Source organism: Parus major, chromosome 20 (genome assembly GCF_001522545.3).
Source record: "Parus major isolate Abel chromosome 20, Parus_major1.1, whole genome shotgun sequence".
Taxonomy (NCBI): Eukaryota; Metazoa; Chordata; class Aves; order Passeriformes; family Paridae; genus Parus; species Parus major.
The window spans coordinates 14,527,714-14,542,985 of record NC_031788.1 but is presented as its reverse complement, the minus strand read 5'-3'; the positions used below and the strand labels follow the sequence as shown (position 1 = coordinate 14,542,985).

Below are 15,272 nucleotides of genomic sequence, written 5' to 3'. Positions count from 1 at the left end.
GTGCTAAAGCCATAGCAGTATGGTAGGCAAACCTAACTCAACTGGTGATGCTGCGTTCACCACACAGGGGACATCAGCATCATACTAACTTGGATTTAAATGGCTCTAATGGAGATAAAAAGTCTTTGTTCCTAATTAATTATTTCTTGTCAGTATATTCTTCTTTATGTTATGCTTGTCAATTCAACTATTTTGATTAGACAGTCTAGCAAATATGTATGTGTCAGTAGTTCTTGGTATTCTCTCATTTGTTTTCTTCCATTTGCGTCCATTACAATCTACACTCATCCTCTCCTTTTATGTCCTCCAGAGATTTTGCATTCAACCTACCAGCCCTTCATCAGTATTTTTCCTTCTTTCAATACAAGCCTGAGGTTTGATTTCCCAAGTAAAATTCATTATTAAGAATAATGCAAATTAAAAGGGGGGGGAAAAATAAAAATAAAAAGAGGTACTCCTTTCAAGCAGGGACAACATTGTCTTTCTGGTAAGCTTCACCTGCTATTGGCACATTGCTAAATCTGTCTTTAAGTAAGTAAAGACTGTTAAAGGGATTTGAGATTGTGTTGTATTCCATTTCACTTCCAAAGTACCTGCAAAAGAACAATGAAAGCTAAAACACCATCAGTTATAGAATATTCTTAGAAATGGATGAAATCTAACCCACATCTTTTTCTGCTATGCTTTCATAGGTTCCAACTTTTCCTTAGCTTTTATTTGTAACTCACATCTTGTTTTCATCTTCCTTAAATGCACTAACCACAATCACCACAAACAGCAATTTTGATTAACTTGGACAGCTCACCAGACAACAGACAGGAATAAAAATGAATTCAAACAAATATTGAGTCTCCCAAAGCCATTAGTGACAAATGACAAACATACAATCTCAGCTTCATCAAGTGAATTTTCCCTAGTTAGATCCTAATTTGTGTGGACACGTGCCCATTATCCTTGAAACTGGAAAGCATCAAGTTATCAGAGAAGTGAAAATATATTGCCCAAAGGACTTAGACAATTGCATCAGAAACATAAAGGATAGCATAAAATAGATGATGACACAGTTTCTAGGACCACCTTCCAAGTCTGCAAGAAAACATCCTTAGGTTCCCTGGGATAGACTGAAATAGCTTCATTTGTGATCCAAATAACCATTAAAAAAAAGGTGACAACAACAACATCTGAGCTTGATCATTTGAATGATATTTAATTTGATGAGATTATTTCCATAGCAGGCTCTCTTACCACCTTGAAGAAGAATGTGACATCTATGATACTGCAGACATAATAATGTAATATGTAGTAATACTGATACAAAGGAAGTACCTGTAAAAAGACTGCCATGTTGCTATGATTAACTTCTCAACAAGATGAGTAAGGGTATGAGAAGTACAAGTTGATTAATTTTATGTTCTATTTCTTCTGTGAGATCCATTTTCCAAATTTTCCTATCCATGCTAGAAACTGGATGCTGAAAATCTTTGGTGGCAAAATTCCTCCCACCAGACTACACATACACGAATTTTCATTTTTCAGATGACTCAGGCTTCATACGCACGAGAGTATAATTCTAATGCAAAATTATTAATGTTAACTGGTTTGTGTTAATCACTTCTCATAACTAAATAGAGCATTTAGTACATAAAAGCTTGTTCAGGTAACACAACAAAAGCCAAACTCTGTCAGTTAATTCATTATTCCAAATCATTAGGCAAAGCATGTGTTTAATCTTCATCTCCTTTCTTCAACAATTAACATAGCACTGATAACAGAGTAGATCTTTTAATTCTGTGTCATTTTGGTCAGTAATCCACTACATATCTAAATGGATAATTACAAGAATAGTATGACTGTGTTAGGTAACATTTAAGTAAATAAAATGGGAATTGTATACGTAATGAATGCCTGCAAATACACAAGAATTTGGATAATCACATGGTGCAAGTATCAGTTATGAATTTAAACCTACTGTTTTGGCATGTAGCTTCCCAGGTTACACTTGCAATTGCCAGAAGCAAAGTTAAGGTGTTTAGATGAGGACAGACAGGCATGCACTGTGTATTTCTACAGAAACAGGAACTTTAACGTTTTGGGACTAACTTTTGCTGTTCCTGAACTGCAGGCAGATGGAAAGGATGTTCTACATAAAGGCAGGTTTAAACTTGTTCCTCCTATCATTTTCCAGGCTGAAAAAAATTTCTTGTTTTGAAGATAAAAATCTAGTTTCAAGAAAAATCAATGTCATATTCATTGACTAAAATTCTCTTAATACTGGGCTCTTACCGAGTTCTACATCCTGATCATCCGTAAGAACAAGGATGATGTTTGGGCGGATGTTTCTACGGTCTCTTTGAAATCTTCCCTTCAGACGCTGATTTAACAGGAAAGTTGAACTTCCATCCAACAGCGATAAAACAGTCATCATGAATAATCCAAGGACAATACTATGCTGTGCCATGTTGTGCTGATTTACTGTTGTCTCTGAACAAGGTAGCTTAACGGCTTCTAGTTCTTTTTCTTTGCAGGTCTCCTGTAAGGGAGAGGGAAACAAGTATTTATCTATATTTTCACCCCTCTGCACACAAGGAACAGCCAGGTTCTCTCCAAAGAAGTAAAAAGCAACATACTTGAAATAATCTTAAGTCCTAAGAAAAAACCTAACCAAACTCCTAAACAAAAACAAAGCAAATACTTATTTTTCTAGTGCCAGCTGGAAGCAGAAACTTGAAAAATTAAATTCATAAGCTGTAATCAACGCACGCAAGGAAATTTCACTCAAAGCTCAGATCTGCCAGCAAGTTCAAGGATTTAGAAGGGTTACAAATTCTTTTGCTTTCATACATATAAATAGCAATCATCTTCCTTCTTCTTCCTTAGCGATTTGTTTACAGATGACATTTTTGTTTACATCAAAAATGCCGATGTTGAATGGAAAAAGCCCCATATCTATCAATATTTTTAAACACGACTGTAGCAAAATTCACTGAGCTAACAATGTATTTGTAAAGTCAGAGAACACTCACAAATATTTGTTATACACTAATGTCTCTTACAAATTCCATTAAAGAGCAAAGCTGCCCTGATCTTAGAACTATGGCATGTTACTGTTTGAAGTCTACTACAGTTTTGATACCAGCGCGAGATCCCTTTACCGTTTCTGCTGGCTTCCAAGATTATACACTTCTCAAAAATACCGTTACTAATAATGAACATATTTGAAGGCCCATTACTGCAAATGTTTGGGAATGGATGCACCAAAATTACTTGTACTGACTATGACTGAATTGCAAAACAGAGCATATGCCCCAAAACTGACTTGATTGCAAAACAGAGCACATCTAACTGGTACTATTCCTGTCAATGAGGCAATAAAAAATTCTTAGCAGTTCCTACAAGGAGATTACAAGAAATTAATTAGCATGCTGAAAAATCTTTGAAATCACAGTTTTGCTCAGTCATCTTCCGATACAAAGGGATCTTCTCTTGGTTTCAGAAGTGAAAATAACATTAAAATGTACTAAAAATATTTCAAGTACTAATTATTTCATCAGATCCAGCAGTCAGTGAGTCAATTTTGTATGAATTCCCTACTTGCTCCCTGTCTTTTTCTGGACTGGTGCCAGTGATCTCTTGTACAAGAAGAAAAATCAATTAAAAATGACGCAAGAGAGATTCTCTGCTTTTTGTAAAGTCCAGAAATGCCAGAACAGAAAGAACATGGCACAAGGTGTTTTACCTTAAGAAACATGTTGGCTACTCTGTCCCTAAAGAAAATTGGTTTTACTCCAGCAGATTACTTCATAGCCACATTATTACTTGCTCTTTGTCAGCAATTGCTCTTTGAGATATACTTTCTTAATCAAAGTTTTCATGCAATAGCAAAACCACTGGTCTGAAAAATTATAGCCAGTTTCTATGCTCATATAAGAAATGTATATTGAATTTTCATGTAAGTCAACAGATACATTGCTATACTATGATGGAATATTTATTGAGGCTACTTTCCAAATTTGCACACTAATAGGTTTTGAGGAAATGAAAAATCCTCCTTTCTTACTAGTCTGTCCAGTGAGTTTCACAGGCAGGCAAAGTTACCTTTTTCCCCTATAAACTAAAGACTTATTTAAATATCCTAGCACTTGTTCCAATGGGTAGGGAAAGATTTTACAAATTTTACAGATGCAGCTTTAGTATCTGCTGCTGCTGCTCAGAAATGTCAGGCTATAGCAAAAGAAAAACTGAGAAGTCAAATCAATTTTCATTCCTTGTACCAATTCCATCTGCAGCAGTACAATTGGGAAGAATCATGTCAGAGTCAACGTGCTGCTACTGTCCAGAATAGTCAAAAGCTAGAGGAAGAAACCTGGATCTGTTTCAACAGGGGAGGATAGAAAGTTTGCTTAGCAGGCACATATTCTTGGACATGAGCTTTTTGAGGGAAGAGGTAGAGAAATGACCTCTGCTTTTCAGAAATTACTACATACGTACTTTTGTTAAAAAAAAAACAAAACAACTGACAGTATAGATGATTTCATCACACAAAACCATTATTCTAAAGGTCTGGAAGTTCATGTGGGTTTTTCCTTCAGCCTACACCAGCCAACAGCTTCTCAAAATAAGAGCATTTGCTGACTTTTCTTGCAGCATTTGGAAGGCTGCCCATTCTTAATATATCTGGTCATAACTACCTTCATTCCAGTGTTGTGCATTTAACAGTCTTTCTTACATTTTTCTCATATTTAAAACAAATGCATGGAAGCAACCTCATGACCTAATTGCCTCTCTCCACCCTCAGCCAGTCCTTTTTTCAGTTTATTGCCCCTCACACACTTAATTTGTAACTAAAAGTAGAAGCTGTCCCCAGCTCAGAGAGCTGCTTAGCTGTCTATGAAATACTTAAGACATTTGGAGACACACATAAACTGCTTTCCCACAGCTATTTTATCCACATTTGTGTATTTGTGGTTAAAAGAATTAGTGATCTCTGAAAGGATACTGCAACTGGAAGCAAGAATTTCACATCAGGTACAACAGGCATCTCCCACCAATTCCACCGTTGCCTCTTTCTCACTTCCCCATAATGAATATTTTTCAGCTAGTGTGATATGTTCCCACCATTATGTAACTACTATGTTAAGTACTTCCAGGAATCAACTCAAAGTGTGTAATTATGTGCAAAAGTCATACCAATAACTAGGTGTGAAAATTAAAGCAATTTTAGAAAATAACCTATTTATTAAAGTATATTTTCACAAGACATACATGCCACAACTAACAGCATATATGCAGCACAAGCCAAAAGCTAGCTTTAAGTAGTTATCAGAAAAGCAACACAAGCATGTCTCTCATAGATTGCCAGCAGCCAAATACAGATTGGTTTTTTTAACGCCTAGTCTTTGGTGAACTTTCAGGAAGAAACAAGACGAAGTTTCTATTAACAGTTCTTTTCCCATTTCTGTCAACAAGGTTAGTCTGCAACTCACAGATAAAGTCAGAAAGTTCCACAGCAGTGCCCCAATCTGCCCTCACTTTTAATATAGCACCCTCTCCAAAGATGCATTTTGATCTGAGTGGTACAGATGGTCCACTGCTCTCTGTGCCTCCGCAGGCCATCCTCCAGTATTAAAGATGCTTAAACAATCAAACCTCTTAGAAGGCTGCTTTTGAGACAGTCTGGTCCTCTTACTTTCTTCTTTGTGGTGACACAAAATGTTACTCTAACTCACATTATAAATAGCAATAAAGCCAGACATCTACACTCCATTTTTTAAAGAACTCAGCGAAGTTTCTAAGTAGCATTTACTCCAAGGAAAGACTTCTTTATAACACTGCTCTCAGTAATTAATGTCAGGTCCATAGCAGCATAGGCAGAATGCACAGGGATGACTGATGTCAGTTCTGTCCCAGATGGTATTTTTAACATGCTGTTGGATTAGTATTGCTTGGCACAGATGTAAAAGGCACCACGTATGCAAAATTAGTAACTGACAGTAGCTTGCATAGACTGGTGCTCACAAACACACTAATGCAAATCCCAGCACAACTGTCCCATAAGTAAGCTCTGTGCGACTTCACTGAAGTCAGGTAATTCAGTTATTACAACATAGTGAAGAGTAACATCTGACTTCCTGTAATTCTGTATCAAATATATAAGTCCACTTCAAGTCTACTTTTAGAAATTACTGCTTCTAGTAATGTTTGCCTCAACTGGTTTTGGGTTTTATTTATTTTGGCTTGCTTTAAATAAAATTTTAAATAAATATTCTTTTATATATAAATATTAGATATCCTATTAAATCTGTTTTAAATAAATATTCTTTTAATAAACACTGCAAAACACTAAATAGAGAATTGATATGACAAGTTCAACTTGCCCAGAAGCCAATACCAGGTGGATTATTTAAGCAGACCTAGGTGTGCCATGCATCCAATGTTTAAATTCATTGAAATACATTGTGCTGGAGCCATTCCCTAGCAACCAACCCAATTAAATCCACTCTGCCAGTTAAATGGATTCAGCTGTACTGCTGTTCTTGTAACCTGAATCACCCCTTTGAATCAAGCTTTGGTTATGCTACGTTTTTTGTCACTAAGGTGTCAACCATCACTTCAAACCATCATATTGTGTTTGTAAGAGATAAACATATTTTTATATGTGGATTGGGAAGAATCTTGTTTGCAATCTAACAAGGTTTCCAGGGGAAGACCAGTATCAACGTTACTGCTGTAATCCAACGACATGCTGCATTTGCTTATAGTTTTCTACTTCCTGATTTTCCCCCCCCCTCCAAGGCACACAAAAATTTATGAGAAAGTACAAAAATAAAATCCCCAGTGTTAAATGTGACTCCTGAAGATTACAGTTATGCTAATTTACAGTCAGGAACACAGCTTCCAGACTATTATAGCACTGAATTACTATCCAGACACATTCTTCTGACTTGGCTGCCTTATGCTGGTGAACTCTATACCAAAACTAAATATTTATCACAGAGAAGCTTGGCCACATTACAAAATCTCATTCATATCTTATAACTTTATTTTAAATAGAACTGGAAATTAGTTATAGATTTCCCTAGGATTTGATATTTTGAGAAGTATCTTAAGCAGCTCAATATACTTTCTTTCTGTCTACTGCTTGCATATTACTGATACAGTTTCCCAGTGACACATAGAGAATTAATTAGTCCTCTGATAGGTTAAATTGCTATTTGGATCCCCCAAATACACAAGAATAAACATGTTTCTCTGCACCATATGCAACAACCAAACTTGAAAGAAATAAAGAATTATTTTGCTATTTTACCTATTATCATCACATAATTATACATAATAGATGCAGTCTTTGACTTTAATGATAATTATATTAACTTGTATTAAGTACAACAAAACTCAACAACTTTCACTTCCGAAAATACCATAAGGGAATGAATGCAAGTGCTTTAAGATAGAAAAAGTTGGGAAAACCAGACACTGTTACACAAATACGTTCTACCAAGTAAACACATTTTTTTGTAGCTGTATACAGGAAAAAACCGGTATCCCTGTTTATACAGCTGTAAACACACACAGGCGTTCAGATACACACACTGCCCGGATCCGTCCGGTGATGTGCCAAAGGTGAAGCTGAGCGCTGTGGTTTCAGCTGTCTTTTGGGACCTGTTCTGTGCGCAGCCCCGGCGCGGCTCCCTCAGCCCGCACCCCCGGCCGGGCCGCAGCCGCAGCGAGCGCCCACCCGCCGGGCCTGGCCGGCAGGGCCGCAGCAGGGCGGGGGAGCTTCCCGCAGGGCTGGCCGAGGCCGGTGGGACCACATCGCCTGCAGTCCCCGCCTGCCCTCCGGGCCCCCTCACTCGACTTCCAGCCCCCTCCCGGTCCCTATACAGCTACCTTAGAGCCGCCGCGCAGCTTCCCCGCGATGGCAGCCTGGCTCCCTGACCAGCAACCCCACAAGGGGCACGGCCGCCCCGCCGTCCCCAACTCGTGAGGCGGGGCGGGGGCTCCGGACCTCCCCTCTAGCGTTCCTCACTTACCCGCGGAGCCGGCGCTCAGCCGTGCCAGGCCAGGGCCGGTGCAGCCACCGTCCGCCCGCGGAGCCCGGGGCCCGGCGGCGCGGGGAAGCGCATCCTCCAGCCGCGATGCCGGGCAGCTGCCGAATCCCGTTTCCCAAAGAAGCGCTTAGAGGAAGCGCTCGGGCGAGTGCTGACCCCGCCTCTTCTTCCTCCTCTCCCTTCTTCTCCTTTTCCCGTTTAAAAAACTTCATTTACCTCGAGGATCCTCCTCCCGGGATTGACGCAAGCAGCGGCAGGGAGGAAACCTGTTCCACCAGCCCCGGGCTTGTTCAAAGTCCAGCGGCAGCAGCGCGGCGAAGGCGATGGCGCAGCCCCGCACGGGGGAACCCGGGAGGTCCCAGAGCCAGCTCCGCTCCAAAGAGAAGGAACTGACGCCGAGCGCCCGCCCGGTGCATTTGCCTTTATAAGCAAAGGGGATAGCCCATGGGGGGCGGAGGAAGGGGAATTCAGTTGCCCCTCATAGCCTGTGCTCTTCTTGAGCTCTTCTATCGCGAGCGTCCGTCGAGTCCTGCCAGCCCCACGCAGCAGCTGCCCCCCATCCCCAGCGCTGTGGGGCCGAGGACGGAGGTGGCAGACTCTAAAGGGGCTGAAGGCCTGCGTCTGCCCCGGACCCTGCCTCGAGACACCTGTGAGGGAGAGCCTAAAGATTTCTAAAAGGTGATGCTAACACAGACCCCCGTTCCACTGGTGCAGTTGAAATTAAACGGCCCAATATTCATTAGTAATTAAGAGAAGCTTAACAAAGCTCTTCGAGGTAGGGACTGTGTCCCACAGAAGGTGCTGTCTACACTACTTGCAGCCTTTACTCCTGGAACTTGTTTGGGTAACTATCTAAATCGGTAAGTTCTTCAGTGGATTCTTTAAACACTTCTTAAATAAATAACTTTCAAATATACTAGCAAATTAACATGATTAAAAAAAATCAAAAACACAAGAACGAAACGTTTGCTTCTAGCATTCCCATGCTAATAGGGTCAGACAAGCAGCACAGGTTACATCATAATTTCATGACGGTTTTTATTACAGCTAATATTCTCTTCAATTTATGATTTATCAGGACTTTTGCTTTGAAACAAGCATTGCCCCCAATAACCTCATCTGGAATTTGCTGGAGAAGGCTAATAGTCTTGAATCAATTTTTCACTGATGGCTCTTTTCTTGGCTATGCATAGACAGATCCTAAATTAACGTCCTGGGGTGACTGGATGATACTGTACAGTGAAATGGTACACATTTTCTCCAAACACAAGCACATCACTGCTAAGGTACCAAGTGTGCTCCTGTGTGGACAGGAATGAGCAATAGAGGTGAAACACCATATCACAGTACTACAGGGTTCACACTAGGGGCTGCAACAGCACAACTGTATTACAATAAATAAACCACTCCTTAACAGGGAGTTACACTAACCATAGACCCAACATGACATGCACAAAATAGGACCTACATCTCACAAACATTGTGATAAAATTATTTTACTGCTTTCCAAGATAACTTTCAACCTTTTGCTAGCAACTTTCAACTCACAAAGAAATTTACTGACAATTTTACAACACACCCGTGAGCCTGGATGTTCTGATTCTGCACGTTTTAGACATGAATTAGTGTCCAAAGACAGCTGAGTTACTCAGACTCAGTCTTTCAGGCCAGGAACAGAGCGAGGAACCCAGCATTACTCTGTCCTAACCACAGGCCAACAAGTTTGCTGCCTGCAACACACAACCTCTGTAAGCTACCTCTAAAGGGACTGCAAGCAGTAACTACCAAGCCAAAGAAAAGACTAAGTTTGCTATACAGTGGTCCACATCTCACATTTAAGAAGAAAACTGACCATCTCCCTGTATTTCGAGAGGACTGCAAATGCGATTTTCCATTTTAAGAAACACGTGACCTAATATAAAGCTACAATTTCATTTATATAAACTGCATACATCAAAAGATACTAAAACTAGGACTAGTGACATTAATATAGGAATCTAAATTTGATTTAATGTCACTGGAAAACCTGTCACAATAGATCATTCATTTCAACAAAAGAGTATGTTCACCTCATGGGGAGTGCATGTAATTTCTATTAATGTTAATGGGAGTTATGCAAGCACATTAAGAGGATAATACAACCCCTGGTCTGAGACAACCCTGCAAAGTGGAAGGTGCTTCCTCTTCAATAGAATGGCATTTCCATCTCACACATTTCAAAAGAACTTGTTTGGCACAGTTACAGAACAGGATGGGTAACAACTATTATGCATCCAAACTAAAAGTGGTTGAGTGATTTTAGATAGTTTTCCTATTGCCAAAAACTCAAAGGTACAGATGTATTTAAAATACTGTGGTTTATTTGAAGTCTAAGGCAATAAAATCATATGAAATTACTGGTAAAACAAGAAGGTCTGAAAAGTGACTCATGCAATGATGAAGAATCCTTTCAAGTATCTCCTTTTTTAATAAAGGAAGTCATTTTATTCACTACCTGGAAAAGGGTATCATTGGTATCTGATCATCATAGCTGATCAGAGTTTAAAAGATAAAATGCAAAAGCAAGATCATTCCCTTTCACTGCTACACCAGAGCTTTTACACCAAATAAACTTCAGATTTCTCTCACAGAATGCCATTTAACAGCTTGAATTCATTTTACTGCACCTCAAATAACATATGTTGCCTACCATCTAAATAATTTGTCTGAAATTATCCTAGGATTTGCCTATTAAAGTTAGGAGAAAACAGACGTGCAGACATTTCTTTAAATATCACACATCCATCCACATTGTTAACCACAAAAATTCCTTCAAAAATTTAATCTACAGGTTCTCTGTCAACCTTCCTCTCAAGCAGTATAGCACAGAAATATGTATGGAGCAATGCATGTTGGACTAGTAAGTATGGAGCTGCATGTAAAGGGGAACCATTTTGATCCACCTGGCAGATAGTAGGGGTCCACAGCATTATCTTTCAATCAGTCCTGAGAAAACAGTCAAAACTTAAGGGCATAGGAATCACTTGGGAACTGTCATGAGGGAAGGGCAGCATGTCAATGATACAGAGAACTTCTGGGAAAAAAGATGACAGTCAAGAGGAGCTAAAAAGTCATTTTGAAAGACCCCAAACATAGAAGCTAAGCAACATGCTGTGCAAAGCATGTCTTTCTCATTTTTGCCAAATATATTGTGCTTTTAGAGCTCGAATATTGTCCTCTTGTCACATGAAACAGAAATATGGGGTTGGCTTTCACACTTCCAGTACTTAGTCAATGCCTTCTAACTCTTCTTCAGACTTGGTAGTCTTTAGCTTTATAGTAGATCATCACATGTAAACCTCTCACACCATTAGTCATTTAGATTTCTCCTCTCTGCCTTCATGTTTCTTAATGTGTACATACGTGCTTTAAGCCATCTTTAAAGACCTAAATACAAGGCCAATGACAGAACACAAGCCTGATCTCCCTTGCTTTTCCTCAGTATAAATTATTACAGTCCAGTGTTACAGTAATTACACTGGTCAGAGCTCTTATGGCAGAGTTTATAGAGTTTTATTTTTTACTAGAAACAATTGCATTTCAGTTGCATAAAATGTGTAAATACTGCTTCAACTACAAATCAAAATGCTATTAGGAAGGCATAAACAGCAAAACATGCTCCACTCCCTGATCCCTCACATGACATGCGTTTTAGATGACAGACTCCAGCTCAATATGATTTTATGGGCAATTGCTTGACACTTGTCTTTTAAAGTTAAGTTTCACTTTCAATAAATGTTCAGTCACGTTATAGGGGAAAATGGTTCATACATTTTGAAGTACTACAAAAAGTGAAAAAGGGGAATGCTGCCAGGAAAAGCAAAGGAGGAGGGGGAAAAAGCCCAGAGACACTAACATATTCCAAACACATCTTCTTACAAGACGAGGGACAGCAAGCAATGCAATTACAGGACATAATCTCTATTTCTTCTGTAACAAGAACGTGTGCTCTATTTCCTGTGGTCTGTTGTCAAGAGAACCGTAAGACAGTACCCTATAATTGTTATCATTGAATTGTGACTTTCAAATAACATTAAATAAAACCTATCTTTTTATAGTACAAAGACCTTAGCTGATACCTCTTTCTTCCTTAGTATTATCATTATTTCCATCAATTCTGAGCAGTAGGGCCTCCTATTAACTCAGATGGAAACATGGTGTTTCTTATCTGCAATACTCAAGCCCTCTGACAGGCATCACAAAAGTTTAGCATCACCTTTCAACCTTACTTCAATCCAGTCATTTCATGAGGTCTTTTACTTTGTCTGGATACTCAGACTAGCTCGTAGTTGCTGCAATCAACTCCAGTTCAGGAGTTCATTTGAGGAAATGGCAGGGAAGTAATAACTGACTCCCCAGATATAAGGAACCTGATGAAAAGGTTACTGCCCACTAAATACTGCCTGAAAGAAGACAAATTTCTCTGTAATTTTCTTTATTCTGCTCCCCCACCCCTCCCCAGTTAAAAAAGAACAGCCCTACAAGGAGACTACAACTACTTTTCTGATACTATGTGGAAAAGTATTGCCAAAGTCAGATGCTGCGGAATATTACTACACTGTAAAAACAATGCAATTATCTCCCTGTTATATTTCATAATTTGAGTAAATTAAAGCAAAATGCTCAGTGTTCACACCAATCAGCAGCACTAAATTCCAGTAAAACAACTTTAATTTGGACTACTATTTTGAATAAAATGTTAGTGTTTAAGTAATGAAGTATTTGGTTGCTTGGGTTTCATGCAGTTGATTTTATGTTGCTTTGCAGGAAATCTGAGCCAAAGCAGAATAGAACATAGCTGACTTTGTGGGCACACATTTCCTTTTTTGACATCAAACATTCATTGGGAAATATGAACCAAACCTATTTGCTTTTATGACTTGAAATGAATATTCACCATTCTGATTCAATTCTAATGACTGCCATGATTACAGATAGTTCCAGGCAATGAGCTGGTCACACAGCCTAACAGTCTGAAAAGGACAGCAACAAGATTAATGGAAGACAGGAATGGAATAGTGGGAGTTTGTTACTAACTTAGACCCCAGAGACTTTGAATTCCACAATTTCTGGTGGGCATCATGCACTGAATCACAGAAACATCCTGAGAGAACAAAACCAGTAATAAACCACTCTGACTACCAAACAGTTAATTCAAACCAAGGGAAGTATAAGGGAAGTTTCTTTTTTCTTGAGCATCTGCAGTACCTGGGGAGATCACAATGTCTTGTTAAAATCTGCGTGGAAGAAAAGTGGATTGACAGAAGTTACTTGAATTCTGCACTCTGTGCTGAAAACTACCTGGCAGATCAATTGTTGCCCTCCTCACAACAATTAGGGAGCACCAAGAGGAGAAAAGAGAAAAAGAGGCAGATAATTAAATGCTTGGTACTTCATTTCAGAGATTTTAGGTATACTGTTTAAAAATAAAACCATAACAGGATAGATTTCAATACATTAAATATGTACTCAAATCTTGGGTATAGTAACAGAATCAGTACCCATAAACAGCCAGCACTAATATCCTGTAGTCCTTACCCCTAAAGGCATATGGCAATCTACATTTTAACTTTTGAGAAGAAGGTTTTTGAAATTATATCCATTAGGCTAAACAACTAGATTCATGAATGTCATTAACAGAAAACTTACAGTCATGTTTAAAAGATCAAAACCCAACTCTCTTTTTTACATATTTGCCTTTTAAATACAAATCTAGTCTCAAAATAACACAGTTTTTTAGTGTTTGCACTTCAAACAGAACTATTTTCAAGCACAAATACAGAAGATGAGCTTCTTCATACCATTCCTATATTACAGAATATTTGTGGAAAGTATTTTCAGTCCTTTGAGAAAAACAGTGGTAGTATCTAAAGTGTCCTCAAGTGCCCACAATGCAGGCAGTGGCAGTTAAGCTTCCTGCAAGCGTCAAAGTGCACTGAAGAAAGAAATCTTCAGAGCGGAATCTCTTATAAGTTCAGTTAAGTAATTGAAATTAAGAATCATTACAAAGGTAATTTCTTTTCTATAAACAGAATCATTTCAGAGATAGTATTTATTATGATATTCATCAAGTAGTATATGAAATATTTGGTGATAATTCAAAATACTTTAAAAAATATTTTCCCTTTCTGCAAATGCACATGCAATGTGAGCCATATTCAGTGAAGATAATTTCAGAAATTTCCTTCTGAAATACTATTTCAGAAATGTTTTCACTTTTTCTGTCTGTCATTCTCATGCTTCCCTACCTTCACCTTAAAAAGTTAATCACAATTCATTGCATTATGAGGTACTCAGAAATTACTTGTGATAAATGAATGCATGACATCAGATGCCCAATCTACAAGAGGGCAAAATTATTTTTACTCATAAAACTTAACTTGAACACATACCACATGAGAACATTATCCAGAACACAGTATAATCAACTCAGCACATTTTTCTTACCTGGGCTTGAAGGAATTGAGGTTCAGCCCTCAATCTGAAAAAAATTCTTCTTGGCTTAATAGCAGCAACTGCAAATTTGTACAAATTAATAGAAATATCAGATATATCTGTACAGGAATAACTTCTCTCACTGATTTCTTTTTCATCACAAGAGATATCACTGAACTTAGGATTCAAAATATATGAAAAGCATACTCCCAACTCTTTCAAAAGTTTGCAATCTGGTTCTATTCAACCACTAACCAAGAGAAGCAATTCCCTTATAAATTTATGAATAAGGGAATTACACTGTGTGTAATTCCAATCTTCTCAGTCACAGTTGTTTTTTTCCTCTAGTAGTAGGAATACTCAGAGCTGAAATAGGGAAAGGACTCATGAAGACCACCACCAAGTCTGAAATCCTGTTAAACAGCTAACAATACCAAAACTAACAGACCCTGACAGAATAAGCTCATAAAAAGAAAAGACCAGGGACTAAGCTGTGGGGCACTTTAACTTCCTTTATACATAGAATTCCCTGTACTCTCAGAGGACTGACAGAAAAAGTTCTCATTTTCAAGATTCTCCAGTCAGTAGAGAGGGATTAAATATCTCACAACTTAAAGTTCCTTTTGTTTCAAGTTAATTTTCAAGAAAACCAAAACAAGACAGAGGCTGATATCCAACGTCTTCTGCAGCCATTAAAAAAAAAAAAAAAAAAAAAAAAAAAAAAAAAAAAAAACCCAGGAAACTACAGGA

At 38.5% G+C, this 15,272-nt stretch overlaps 1 protein-coding gene across 4 annotated transcripts in view; it reads right to left on the bottom strand.

Annotated features, from left to right (window-relative positions):
• Positions 1–15,272, bottom strand: part of SULF2 (sulfatase 2) — a 78,113-nt gene that overhangs the window by 50,608 nt on the left and 12,233 nt on the right. Inside the window, exons 1-2 of one of the 4 annotated variants that reach the window (XM_015647399.3) lie at positions 8,031–8,212; positions 2,284–2,530 (exon numbers count right to left, since the gene is read on the bottom strand). In XM_015647399.3, the coding sequence (XP_015502885.1) occupies positions 2,284–2,458 (175 nt within the window). In that variant the 5' untranslated portion in view covers positions 2,459–2,530; positions 8,031–8,212. Of the gene's footprint in view, positions 1–2,283; positions 2,531–7,887; positions 7,907–8,030; positions 8,213–15,272 lie in introns of those variants that run through there. The other 3 variants (XM_015647401.3, XM_015647398.3, XM_033519088.1) reach the window with 3 other exon arrangements.